At 41.2% G+C, this 13,169-nt stretch overlaps 1 protein-coding gene across 9 annotated transcripts in view; it reads right to left on the reverse strand.

Moving 5' to 3' along the window:
- The window catches only part of nek6.S (NIMA-related kinase 6 S homeolog), a 168,504-nt gene that overhangs the window by 47,781 nt on the left and 107,554 nt on the right, over positions 1 to 13,169 (reverse strand). For 8 of the 9 annotated variants that reach the window (XM_018231876.2, XM_041574114.1, XM_041574113.1 and 5 more), the window contains one exon: positions 8,925 to 8,987. In XM_018231876.2, coding sequence (XP_018087365.1) covers positions 8,925 to 8,987 — 63 coding nt within the window. Of the gene's footprint in view, positions 1 to 4,044; positions 5,601 to 8,924; positions 8,988 to 13,169 lie in introns of those variants that run through there. The other variant, XM_041574111.1, reaches the window with a different exon arrangement.

The raw sequence follows: 13,169 nt of genomic DNA on the forward strand, positions 1-13,169 counted from the left end.
CACCAGGGCTAGCCATTCAGGTACTGTCGGACCTTCAGGGTTCATCCATTTTATTGCAATTAATTTTTTAGCATAAAAAAGTAGTGTTCTCATTAGGTTTCTCTGGTGAGAACGTAGGACCAACTCGTCAACTATGCCTAGCAAACATACCTCCCGAGACTTAACCCTGGGCAGATCTAGTTGTTCTTCCAGGTAATTTAAGACTTCAGACCAATACCTCCCAATGTATTGACAATCCCACACCATGTGAGCGAACCCGGCATCAACCTCGCGGCATCTAGGGCATTCTGCATTAGGAAGTTTCCCCATATATTTGAGCCTAATCGGGGTGATGTAAATTTGATGACAGAACTTAAATTGAACAAAACGGTCCCTTGTGGCTATGAGGAAATCATAGATATGATCCACCGCCTCTTCCCATTGGTCATCAGTCATAGTTGGGATCATGACCTCCCACTTGGTTTTGGCCCTATCGAAGGGGAACGGTTTTACCTCTATTAAGACCTTATAAAGTTGGGATAATAGTTTCTCTGTGTTTGGGGACCATAACCGTTCCTCCCATCGGGACATTCCTAATTCTAGTTTGAGTGAACCAAATTGTGCCTTGAAGGCATGGCGCAGTTGCAAGTATCTGTAGAACTGTAAATTAGGGTTTCCTATTCTCTCTCTGAGTATATCAAATTGGGGGAAGTAACCTTCCACGACAAGATCAGAGAGATCTTTAATGTCCAATAACGGCCAGTAGTGCATGTCTGGGAGCGCCCTTAAATGTGGAAAATTCGAATTCTTCCAGAGAGGCGTATGTGGAGAATAAACTGGCGTTACATTTGCTTTTAGTTTTTGCACCGTAGCCCATGCTGCCATAGGAGAGCTAATCGCTTCTGGCAGAGGAGGCATATCTGTCTTATGTCTGTATGGTGCGTTCCTTAATGCCTCAAGGGAGCCCATTATATTTCCATGAAGTGCCGTTAGGGGGTTGTCTGGGTCGGGATTAAACCAATTATGTACAAAGGTTAATTGCCCTGCTAAATAATAAAGATACATGTTGGGTAACGCCAGCCCTCCACTTTGGTGTGGGGCCATTAGTGTTGTCCAGCCTATCCTAGGGGTTTTATTAGCCCACACCAGTGACCTCATTTCACCATTCAGTTTTTTGAAAAACTTTTTCGGTATTACTACTGGAGCATTTTGAAGTGGGTACAGAAATTTGGGCAGGTAGATCATTTTGAACAAATTTATTCTACCCCACACTGTCAGAGGCAGTCTGATCCAGTATGTCACCTCTTTTTTAAACTTAGTCAGGATAGGATCTAAGTTGGTTTCTTCATATTTAGTCAAGTCTCTACTAATAGTTATGCCTAAATATTTAAAGCTAGAAGCCCATGGGAGTCCGTGTGCCGTACCTCCTGTAACGTTTTGGTGCAATGAGAACAAATTGCTTTTCTGCCTATTCACTTTGAGGCCACTATGTTCACTAAAATTTTCTAGGATGTTCAGGGCTTTGTCAAGTGACCCTTCTGCATCTTTTAAGAATAGGATAATGTCATCAGCGTATAACGCAATTTTGTCCTCTACCCTATTTATCCTGAGGCCTAGGACTTCGGGATCTAGTCGCAGGACCACCGCCAGTGGCTCTATCGCTAGTGCGAAGAGTAACGGGGATAAGGGGCAACCTTGCCTGGTTCCCCTACCCAGTTTGAAATTGCTGGAAAGCGTGGTATTAACCCGTATACGAGCTGACGGCTTTTTATAAAGTAGTTGAATCCAGGCAATAAATCTGGGGCCAAAGCCGTAGCGTTTTAGTACTACCCAGAGAAAATTCCAGCTTACTGAATCGAAAGCCTTAGATATATCTAATGCTGCAAGTATCCCCCCTGTGTGAGTCAGTTTGGAGTGTTGTATATGAGTAAAGACCCTTCTCAAGTTTAAGGCTGTTGTTTTGTTAGGCATGAAGCCCGATTGGTCACTGTGGATCAACTCGGTTATGACTTTCATTAGTCTGTTGGCCAGCAGTTTAGCCAGTATCTTAGCGTCAGTATTTATTAAAGAAATTGGCCTGTAAGATTCACATTGGGAAGGGTCTTTACCATTTTTATGGATTAGTGTAATCATTGCCTCATAGAAGGTTTCCGGAAGAGATTGGGTTTCTAGTGATTCATTAAAGACAGTGGATAATGGAGTTATCATCTGTTTACTCAGATGTTTATACCACCTGTTTGGCAGTCCATCTGGCCCTGGGGTTTTATTAGCGGGAAGGCTGTTTATTGTTTCCTCAACTTCATGGGGTAGGATGAGATTATCTAGAAATTTACTCTGTTCTGTCGACAAAGTTGGAAGAGGAATTAGATCTACATAGTTTTTTAGCTCTGCCTCACTTTTAGTGTCCTTGTTACTGTATGTCTCAGTGAAGTACTCCGTGAATACCTTTGCTATATCGTGTGGGTCTGTAACAAGAATCCCAGATTCCCCTGTAATAGCTGGGATCACTGTTGCCGCTTCCGTAGTTTTTGCCAGATAGGCCAGCGTTTTCCCATTTTTATCGCCTGTCTCAAAAACTTTCTGATTCTGATAAAGCAGTTTTTTCCTAGTGAGGTTTACTAGTTGCAAGTCAAGATCTCTTTGGGCTTGTAGTAGTTCTGTATAAGTCTCCTCAGTTCTCTCTTTAACATAGTTGTCCTGTGCATTCTGGAATGCGCTCTCTTTTGTTTGTAGCTCCTCTCTACTGACCGTCCTAGCACCCTTTATAGCACTTATGAGTGTTCCCCTAGATACTGCTTTGGAAGTGTCCCACAATATGTTAGTAGACGCTGTAGCATAGTTTTCAGTCCAGAATTGGGTATACTCAGTAGTGCATTTCTCCGCGACCGTTTCATGTGCCAGCCAAAGCGGAGAAAGGCGCCAAAGGGCTTGAGTACAATTTTTCCCCACTAGTAGGTTAAGTTCCAGTGGAGAATGGTCTGAGTGAGCCCGCGGCAGATACTGGATTTGTTGGAGTAAGTGGTTAAAGTCGGCCGTGCCCACCGCCAAGTCAATTCTCGACAATGTTTTATGCGTCATGGAGTGGCATGAGTATTGTTGTTCAAGTGGGTGCTTGCCTCTCCACAAGTCACTAAGAGCCAGTGTATCTAACCAGCCGTTAAAATGTGTTGATGCTGCGTCGACCCCTGACATTCTATCCAATATTGGGTTTACCGTACAATTGAAGTCCCCTATATAGCATGTAGGCTCCGTGGGAAGGGCCAGTATTTTCTGTGAAATCTGGTCTAGTAATTCCAGCGAGAAAGGAGGGGGCACATAAATATTTGCCAGGATGATTGGCGTGTTGTGAATTTTGCAGTGTATTATTATGAATCTGCCATAGAAGTCAGTGTGTATGGTGAGGAGCTCATAGGGAAGTCCCTTTTTTATCAGTATAGTCACCCCCCGTGAATGGGTGGAGAAGGGGGCATGATATGCATGCGCCACCCAGTGTCTTTTAAGTGCCAATAGTTTTTGTCCCGTTAGGTGGGTTTCTTGCAGCAGCACCACGTCTGGTTTGTACCTGTGTACATGGTTAAGCACTAATGCCCTCTTAAACTTCGAATTTAGGCCTCTCACGTTCCAAGAAATAATTTTAACTATAGCCATTGTAGTAAGCAAACATAGTAGTGAGCTTGTGGAAGCTCTGCCCATCGTAGCGTCCCACAGCTTAACATAGCATAAACCTTTGATATCGTTGACTGCATAAAAAGAAAACATAGAACATACAAAAAATTCCCCTTCGTTGCCATGGCCACAACCTCTTTGCCAAACCTTGTTAAATGTGTACACATGGCACGTTGCCCGCCCCACCCTGCCCACCCCCCAACATGGGTGAGCCTTCACCCCGAACCTTAAACTTACTGAGGTGCATAACCAATTGTCGGTCGTGCTCCGCTTCAACCTGTGCAACTTCTAATAGAGTAGTGGGTTAGTTAACCAGGATATTTTTTTTTTTGTTTTTTTTTTTTTTTTTTTGTTTTTTTTTTTTTTTTGTTTTTTTTTTTTTTTTTTTTCCCCTCCCCCCCCGCCCCCTTTTCCCAGCCCTCAAACTTCAAAAACAGTACATGCAATAGACAATATGTTACTCAGGATGTCTCAGTAGACCAAGTGGTACCTGCTACATATGACTCGACCCTTGGGGCCAAAACAGATTATCAAACTTCCACTGTATGGGGGGCAAAGTTCGGCTTCATAGTCACAGTCAATATCCATCAATGTGTAACGATTGTCTATGTCTTTGCCGCAGCACACCAGGATGCAAAATATCTCACCATGTATTGTCTCACGGAGGGTAAGGTTAGAGATAAATTCCGCAAAATAACTTGGTGCGCGGCATACATTTCGCTCAGTGGTATTACGTGGGGTCCGGAATCGGGATCCCCCAGCCCCCTCACCCCGCATTGCGTCCATTGTCCCAATAGTCCCACACAGTGTTTCTTAAGCCCTCGCTAGTGTCTTACATAAAGGTACATACCACCATGTCAGCTGTGGCCTTTGGTACCGCGCTCTAGGCAGGATTCCCTCCGTTTCCTTCTCCGCCATTGCGTCGAGGACTGTTCTGCCGTGATGGTGGTAAGGTGTCCAGCCACTTGTCGGCGTCTAGCGCTGTTACAAAAAAATGGGTACGGTCTCCTTGCACCACTCGAAGTTTGGCTGGGTAAAGCATTGAGTAGAGGATCCCCGCATTTCGGAGCCTGCGCTTAACCCCTTGGTATGAGGCCCTCTGCTTCTGGACTACTTGAGAGTAGTCTGGGTAAATTGAGATATTGGCGCCATTGTGTGTTAGTTGGCCCTTCTTTCTGGCTGCCGTCATTACCGCATCCCGGTCCCTGTAGTTCAGGAACCGCATAATTAGCGGTCTCGGCGGGGCTCCTGGCGGCAGGGGACGAGTAGGCACTCGGTGGGCCCTTTCAATAATAAAAATGGCGGAGAATACCTCCTCTCCTAACGTCTGTTTCAGCCATGCTTCCACAAAGGCCTCGGGAGCCCTTCCTTCGCTCCCCTCTGGCAGGCCCACTATTCGCAAGTTGTTCCTGCGATTGCGGTTTTCAGAGTCTTCCGCACGAGCAGTCAGTGTAGCTACCTTTTGTTGTAGGGTAGAGATGATGTCGGAGTACGGGGCTATGGTGTCCTCGATAGTCGAAATGCGGCCCTCAGCCTCCGTGGTGCGCTCCCGCAGTGCCTGCAGGTCTTGTCGCAGGAGGGAGGTATCCACCTTAATGGATTCCAGTTGCGCTGTTGTGCTTGTGTGCGAGCTGGTTATTGCAGCTAGGATTTCAGCATTCGAGGGCTCCAATACCGCCACCACCTGGCTTGCTCTCGGCGGGTCATGTATTGTAGGCCCCTGTTCCTGCTCCTCCACGCGGTCTGGCTCGGGGTGCGGGGTTTGCAGATATTTATCCATTTTCTGGGCTTGCTCCGATTTACCCCGTGGATTTTGTTTCCCCATCTTATTGCCGCTTTATAGAGGGGTAGCTTTTACGGTCCCCACAGTCTCAGTGTCTTACAGGATTTTTAGGTTGTTGCGAGCTCCTGTCCACACGTCTGCTCACGCCGCCATCTTGGCCACACCTCGACATCTGTGATTTTTAAATTAGTTTACAACAGCTATGAATGCTTTAATAAAAAGAAATTGGATTTCATGTTTAATTTGAAAAGGACTTTTATTATACAGATTTTTGTGTCTGGGTGACAGGTCCACTTTAAGGCACTGCAAGCCAGCCATGTGACGTTAAATAAGATTTATGATATAAATGACTGAAAACTCCTTATAACCTAATTAGAACCAGTAAACCTTACAATAAGGAGTATACATTCTCACAAATGGACATCATGCTATGTCATTCTCTAATAGCCAGCAGGCAGCTATATTGCGCTTTGTTTGCCAGTATGCCAAAGACATGGCTAATGGAAAGAATTTTGTTTTGTTTTTTTCCAATACTATTATAATTCTGAGTACAGGGAGTGGTGGGGGTATTGTTGAACAGTTTCAAGACCTCTTAAGGTAAGCTGTTAAATAAAGTAGTGTTTTACTGCCGCTAGGCATTTCATGCCATGGAGGGTTACCTAGCTTGTGTCTTTAGTAATATTCACTAAACTCACAGCAGTACAGGATATTATATACCCTGGGTTGCACTGGCCTACCATAGGACTAAATTACCTCCCTATGGGCCCAGAACTTAGTGGGCCACAGTTTAAGAGACTACACATCAGATAATTATTTCCAATGGGTGGATTCCAATCAATTTTGACAATGGGCCTATATAAAAACTAGGGATGCACTGAAATCATATTTTGGATTCGGCCAAAACCTCCGAATCCTTCCTAAAAGATTTGGCCAAATACCGAACCGAATCCTAATTTGCATATTCAAATTAGGGGTGGGAAGGGGAAAACTATTTTTACTTCCTTGTTTTGTTCAAAAAGTCACACAATTTCCCTCCCCGCCCCTAATTTGCATATGCAAATTAGGATTTGGATTCGGTTCGGCTTGGCAGAAGGATTTGGCCGAATCCTGCTGAAAAAGGCCGAATCCTGGATTCGGTGCATCCCTAATAAAAACCTATGTCCCTTGACACTATCTATAGCAAGCTGTTGAGAGAGTGGATCCGTGTTATCAGGTGCTTTTGTGGGCTCTAGCGGTCCCTGTCCAACACTTCATACAGCTCTTAAAAGGGTGGTAAATGTTTAGTATGTTACAGAATGGCTAATTCTAAGCAACTTTTCAATTAACCCTAATTTTTTCTATTTTATAATTTTTGAATGATTTGCTGTCAATCTTCTGACTATTTCCAGCTTTCGAATGGGGGTCACTGGCCCCATCTAAAAAACAAATGCTCTGTAAAGCTACAATGTATACAAATGTAGTACATTTGATAAGAGTACAAGTAAATTATATTTTCATATATTAGTGTTGCTGCCTTTTTAAGATTAAATTAAAAATATTAGCTATAGACAGGACTAGCTAGATTTAGGGAATTACGTGTAGCCAGTTTGGCTCACCTAGTCCATCAGTTCAACCTGATAAAATGATGCTGAACATCACTGCAGAATAAAACTATTTAATACAATAAAAACTATTTAATACAATGATTTTTAAATCACTTTATATATTTATATTTTAAATACACACACACATATATGCTTTTTTTATAAACTTAACTACAGAATAAAAACTGGGTAAATAGATAGGCTGTGCAAAATAAAACATATTTCTAATATAGTTAGTAATGCAAAAATGTAATGTGTAAAGGCTGGAGTGACTGGAAGTGTAACAGAACAGAACACTACTTCCTGCTTTTCAGCACTCTTGGTTTCCACTGACTGGTTACCCTGGTGACCAAGCAGTAACCAATCAGTGACTTGAGGGGGGGGGCACATGGGCCATAACTGTTGTTTTTGAATCTGAGCTGAATCCAAAGGATCAATTGCAAACTCACTGAATAGTTACTGTATGTCCCATGTGGTCCCCCTTCAAGACGCTGACTAACTCAGAGTTAGAGAGCTGAAAAGCAGGAAGTTGGATTCTGGTTATTATATTAGGCATCCAGTTACTCCAGTCTTTATAGATTACATTTTTGCCTAACTATATTAGAAACATTTTTTATTTTGCACAGACTATTTATCCAGTTTTCTTTTACACTGAACTCTTCCTTTAAATTAGAAGAATGATATTCGCAATTGGTTTTCATATTTTTATAATTTACGGCTTTTGAGTTATTTAGCTTTTTATTCAGTTTGCAATTTCAGGGTCCAAATTACACTAGCCACCATTTATTGATTTGAATAAGAGACTGAAATATGAATGGGAGAGGGTCTGAATATAAATATCAGTAATACAAAGTAACAATAACAATACATTTGTTGCCTTACAGAGCATTTGTGTTTTAGATGTCAGAACCCCCCATCTAAAAAAAAGCTATAGAAATTATTCTCCTAGTCTTTTAGCTCTAATTACTATACTATATTCTTCCATTATTAAGCCCCTTAATAAATAGGACCAAATAGTAAGAATCAAGAGGTCCACTGACACCTGGGCCCACTGGGAGTTTTCCTGGTATCCCGGTGGGCCAGTCTGACACTGCTCAAATTAATATGACTAACCATGTATATACAAAGAAATAATGGTATGTGCAAACAATAAAAAAACACAGTCACGATTTAATGAAATATAAATATAAGATATACACCCATATCTATACAGAACTTAGGTGTTTTGGTGCAAAGCTGAATCTGTTTGGTCAGAAGTATGCCGAAACAACCAATAGCTTTCAATGAGAACAAAACAGCACAATGCTCATTATTGCAATTAAATTGCATTATTGTCTGAACGAGCTGCTTAGATAGCATTTGTGTGCAAGGTGACCTGACCTAGTTGGGTCCCTTAGATCACATAAAATGCAATGCAGAAATGGTTTTAAGCAGCCAGAGCTCCTCTGCCCATCTAAATATTTATGTGTCACAGCATGCTGCTCTTTCTGAAGCATTCATGCCCCAGGATATTAAGGAAAAGAAAGTAATATTGTTTGAAATATGAGACACACACACAAGACAATGAAACATGTGCTTTGGGAAAATAGAGGAAAAAGCTTTACTAAAGAAAGAAGGCACATGTGGATACACAAATTTGCTTATTTCTGGGATAGACATGGATCTGAATAACACGTTTGGTGGAATGCCATAATGCAAAAATTATTATGGAACTGTCGGTGAGCAGGCAGACAATATGATGTATTATGCAAAACCCAGAAGGCAGTGGTATAACTGGAAATCCCTGATTGATCCTGAACACATTTAATTGGGCAAAGTGTTTATATGACCATATTGGCTTGCTAAATTTGCCAATGTGCTGCACATTTTAAATTTAGATCAAAATCTGGCAAATTTTATTTGGGATACTTTACCTTTAAGAGATCAATTTCTTTAATACAGTCTTGTCTAGCTTTGGCGTCCATCATTTCAAATATCTGTAAATATGGAGAGAAAAATAACATTACAAAACAACAAGGATAGAATAGTCACTATACATGTCCTTGAATACATCTGAATCTCAAATTGAATAATATCCTGCATGAAGGAAGGAATGAAAAGGGTCACTGTAAGGAAGCGATCCTTAAGCCATAGACCCATTTTATCTAAATAATCCAAATTTTTAAAAATGATTTCCTTTTTCACTGTAATAATAAAACAGTTCCTTGCACTTGATCCAAACTAAGATATCGTCAATCCTTATTGGAAGCAAAACCAGCCTATTGGGTTTATTTCATGTTTACAGGATTTTCTAGTAGACTTAAGATCCAAATTACAGAAAGATCCATTATCCAGAAAACCCATGGTCCCGAGCATTCTGGATAACTGGTCCCATACCTGTATCTTAGTTTGGATTAAGTACCAGCTACTGTTTTATTAGTACAGAGAAAAGGGAGACTGCATTTTCGTAATTTGGAGCTTCCTGGATAACGGATTTCCAGGTAATGCTAGGTAATAGCACAATGGGTAGGGCAGAAGATGCATATGGGGATCTGGGGCAAGTGGATGAGGTGTGTAGGACTGGCAGGGTGTGGTTTCCTCACGGTTCTGAGACAAGTAGTAATGGCTTGAGCAATATTATTTGCAAACAATTATTACTGCAACATATAATAAATAATATCATTTGCAACTTTTAAAAATCAACCAATGCAATACAACTTCCCAGAATCCAGATGCACCGTCAGTTACCAGATTTTGTATGGTATTTTTTAGCTCAATTCTGTGCTCATTTTAGTACCTAGAAATCATAAATGAGCATCACAGAGGACCATAAGTGTTTCAATTGAAACAAATGAATATTGTTCACCCAAGTTATGTCAGTCAGTTACCTAAACAGTACCCAACCCGTGTATGCAGTGATAATTTGATTCCAAGCATAACCAGTGTTGGGATTTATATTTCCTACCACCATGTTACCTACCACCAGGTGTAGAAAACTGCTAGTTGGACATTAGCCTTATAATTCCTTTATGAAACTATTTTATTAGAGTCTGTAGTGGTGCACGCAATAGTTCCAGTTAACTACAACACAATGTTTTATTCCACCCAGCCTTGGGGTCACCATGGTGTACTGCATTCTCATAATTAGTATTAATGAGCTGCTCTGCAGTTAGGTTGCTATATAATGAGTGACCAGATTTCATCAAATTTCTCGAGGCAACCCCTGGATTCATAGGTTAGCTTGATTAAAGACACAGATGTGTTCACCAGAGTGAACTGCTGGGAGTCAAGAACTCATCCACCTAATTATGACCAACTTTTTTGCATATTAAAGCATAGTCCTGATCAGTATTCTGATTTTATTTCATCCATTAAACCCAGAAGAAACATTCCTGGAATGTATCAGGAAAGGCCAATGTCATTTAAGTTCTCTAGGATTGGTAGTATTTAGAAACTGGCAGATGCTTCCTTATACTTTTTTCTTGTTTAAATTCAGACTTGGTTATTTAGAAAATAGGGCAATTTAGAGTTACACTGACTCAGGGCTGGAACTAGGGGCAGGCCGAAGAGGCATGTGCCTAGGGCACAAAGGTGGAGGGGCACCAGGCATATACCTCTTCTGCTACCTTCCACTAGTTCGGACCCTTGTGTCCACCACCTTGGCAGCTTTTCAAGTATCCTTTGCAATCGTTGGCGAGTACATGCGCTATTTCCTGCATGCCTGGCAGGGAACTGAGCTCTACTCCTTATAAAAAATTTTTGTCATCTAAACGAATATTCACAAAGAGACTTTCTTTCACCAATAAACGAAAAGTGGCGATTGAGTCTGTATTTTGGCAAATTTCTTTTCTGTGAATATGGATGCTGCATTTACACCACTTTTAACACAACTTTTCTTCCAAAAAAATGCTTCTTCCACTCTTGTGAATTCCCCCCCTTTGTGCTCACAACCTGAGCCTGGAAGGCTTGGGAAATTGAAGTGTTAGAAATGTTCCTCCTTATTTTAGCTTCCAGTTGGGTAAATGTATATTTGTGGATGGTTTGAGTACTTTTCATAACAGTGGATGGTGGTAGTGGTCGGGGGGTAGAAGATAATATGATAATAATTTGCAGGCTGCTTTCCATCCATTATATGGGGTGGATATTGGTAATGGGCGCAGAAATATGTTCAAACTTTCATAACCTGCCAAATTTTGTAAAATTAACATGGTAATTAGGGGGTGTGCCCACAAAAACGGGCATGGTCAAAAATGTCAGTGCTACGCGCGGCAACTTTTTTGTCCCTCTTTTTATTTTCAAAATGTTGGGATGAATGGATGGGCATTTTCTATTACAGGTATGGGTTCCGTTATCCAGAAAGCTCAGAATTACGGAAAGGCTGTCACCCATAGACTCCATTTTAGCCAAATGCTCCCCCATTTGCAATTGCGCCTGAGTGGGCATACTGGTTTTTGCCGTGACCAGAAGATCATTTCTGCCGGGACCGGGTCTAGGCCCTTGGGACTAATGATTATAACCACTGTTAAAGGAACAGTAACACCAATAAATGAAAGTGTTTTAAAGTAATTAACATACAATATACTATTAGCATGCACTGGTAAAAACCGTCTAATGCTAAGGCAAATTTTTCCTTTAAATGATCTCTATGGCTAGATTTGTTTTTATAGTTTATGAGCAATCGATTAATTTTTATTTCTTCTGATTTTTCCTAAGATTTTTGCTAAGTATTAGAATTTGTTCTTGCTTGACCAAATCCTTTCATTATTACAGCAGGAGCCAAACACAATGTGCCCTTCTATAAAACTGCCCTGACAATATAAAACGACTACAGTTCCCATTTACAGTAAATCATCCTCACACTCTGAAAAGCCACTTTATAAAAAGCCAAATGGAGATCTGATTAGAAAGCTGTCTGCAGGCTTCTGGTAAATGTGATCAGATTTTTAAATGCAATACAGAGAGGTGAAAACAGCTTGTAAACTACTCATATGGGATTAACAGATGGACTGTGGTCATCAAGAAGAACTGGTAACAGCTCAGTTTATTTGAAATGTTCAATACAACTGCTGGGGAAGAGGAAAAGAGTGCTGACAGTCACATGCTCGTATCTTGAATTATTGTAGTAATGAGCTTGCAACATTTCCTTGCTTCCACCCCCATGATTTTTCTTTGTCACTGTTATCCTCCAGTATTAAAAACAGGCACATGATCCATTATCCAGAAAGCTCCTAAATAAAATAATCCATATTTTTGAAAATGGAAAAATGGCCCTAAAATATTTCTCACCTATCAGTGCAAAGTAAGCGAAGCTGAGCTCATGGGTGCCATCTTCCGTATCCTTTGGGAGGTGAGCACCGTATTGGTGCATGCGCAGTTGGAGCAGCCTTCCTGTTCGTAGCAACTACGCATGTGCCAAAAGTGATAGAAATTGCCAAAGGGAAGGAAGAGGACCTGAAGAAATCCGAAGAGCCAGAAGATGGCGCCCATGAGCTGCGCTGTGCTTACTCTGCACCTATGGGCAAGTAAAGGATTAGGGGCATTTATAGGTGAGGGAGGGAGCAAGGAGGGGGGGACTGGGTAGGGTAATGGGTAGGGGATTTTATTAGTAGGGGGTTGAGTTCTCCTTTTAGCTGGCCATAGACGCAAAGATAAAGTAGTAAGAACCTTCAGACCATGTGCGGATCTTCGCAACATTTTTCATACCATGGCGATCAGACATAGCTTTCATACGATTGCTGTCATAGGCAGAACATTATCTGATTTGTTCTTTTACTACTTTATTGAATGCTTAGAGGCAGGTCGAGAGATTGCAACATCCGATCATTTGTCGGATACTTGGCTAAAATCTGCATGTCTGTGGATAGCTTTAGACTACAGGCCTAATCTCCAAAAGTACCAAACAGAAAAGATCTCAAGACAAGTCACTGGCATAATAATCACTTTCTAGAGAGATGTAGACCTTAAGACAAATGTTGTAATTCATACATAAATCAAAGTAACACCAGGTTCTGGAACCAAAGCAAACATACTTTCTTACAAATTCTTACATTTTTGGTTACATATTTCATATTTATAGGATTGTAACAATGTAGCAGATATATTTACACCCTATCTTCTTGATTTAGCACATTTCTAAATACCGACCAGCAACATATGCAGAAGCTGTGTATGAAGTGTAA

Source organism: Xenopus laevis, chromosome 8S (assembly GCF_017654675.1).
Source record: "Xenopus laevis strain J_2021 chromosome 8S, Xenopus_laevis_v10.1, whole genome shotgun sequence".
NCBI lineage: Eukaryota > Metazoa > Chordata > Amphibia > Anura > Pipidae > Xenopus > Xenopus laevis.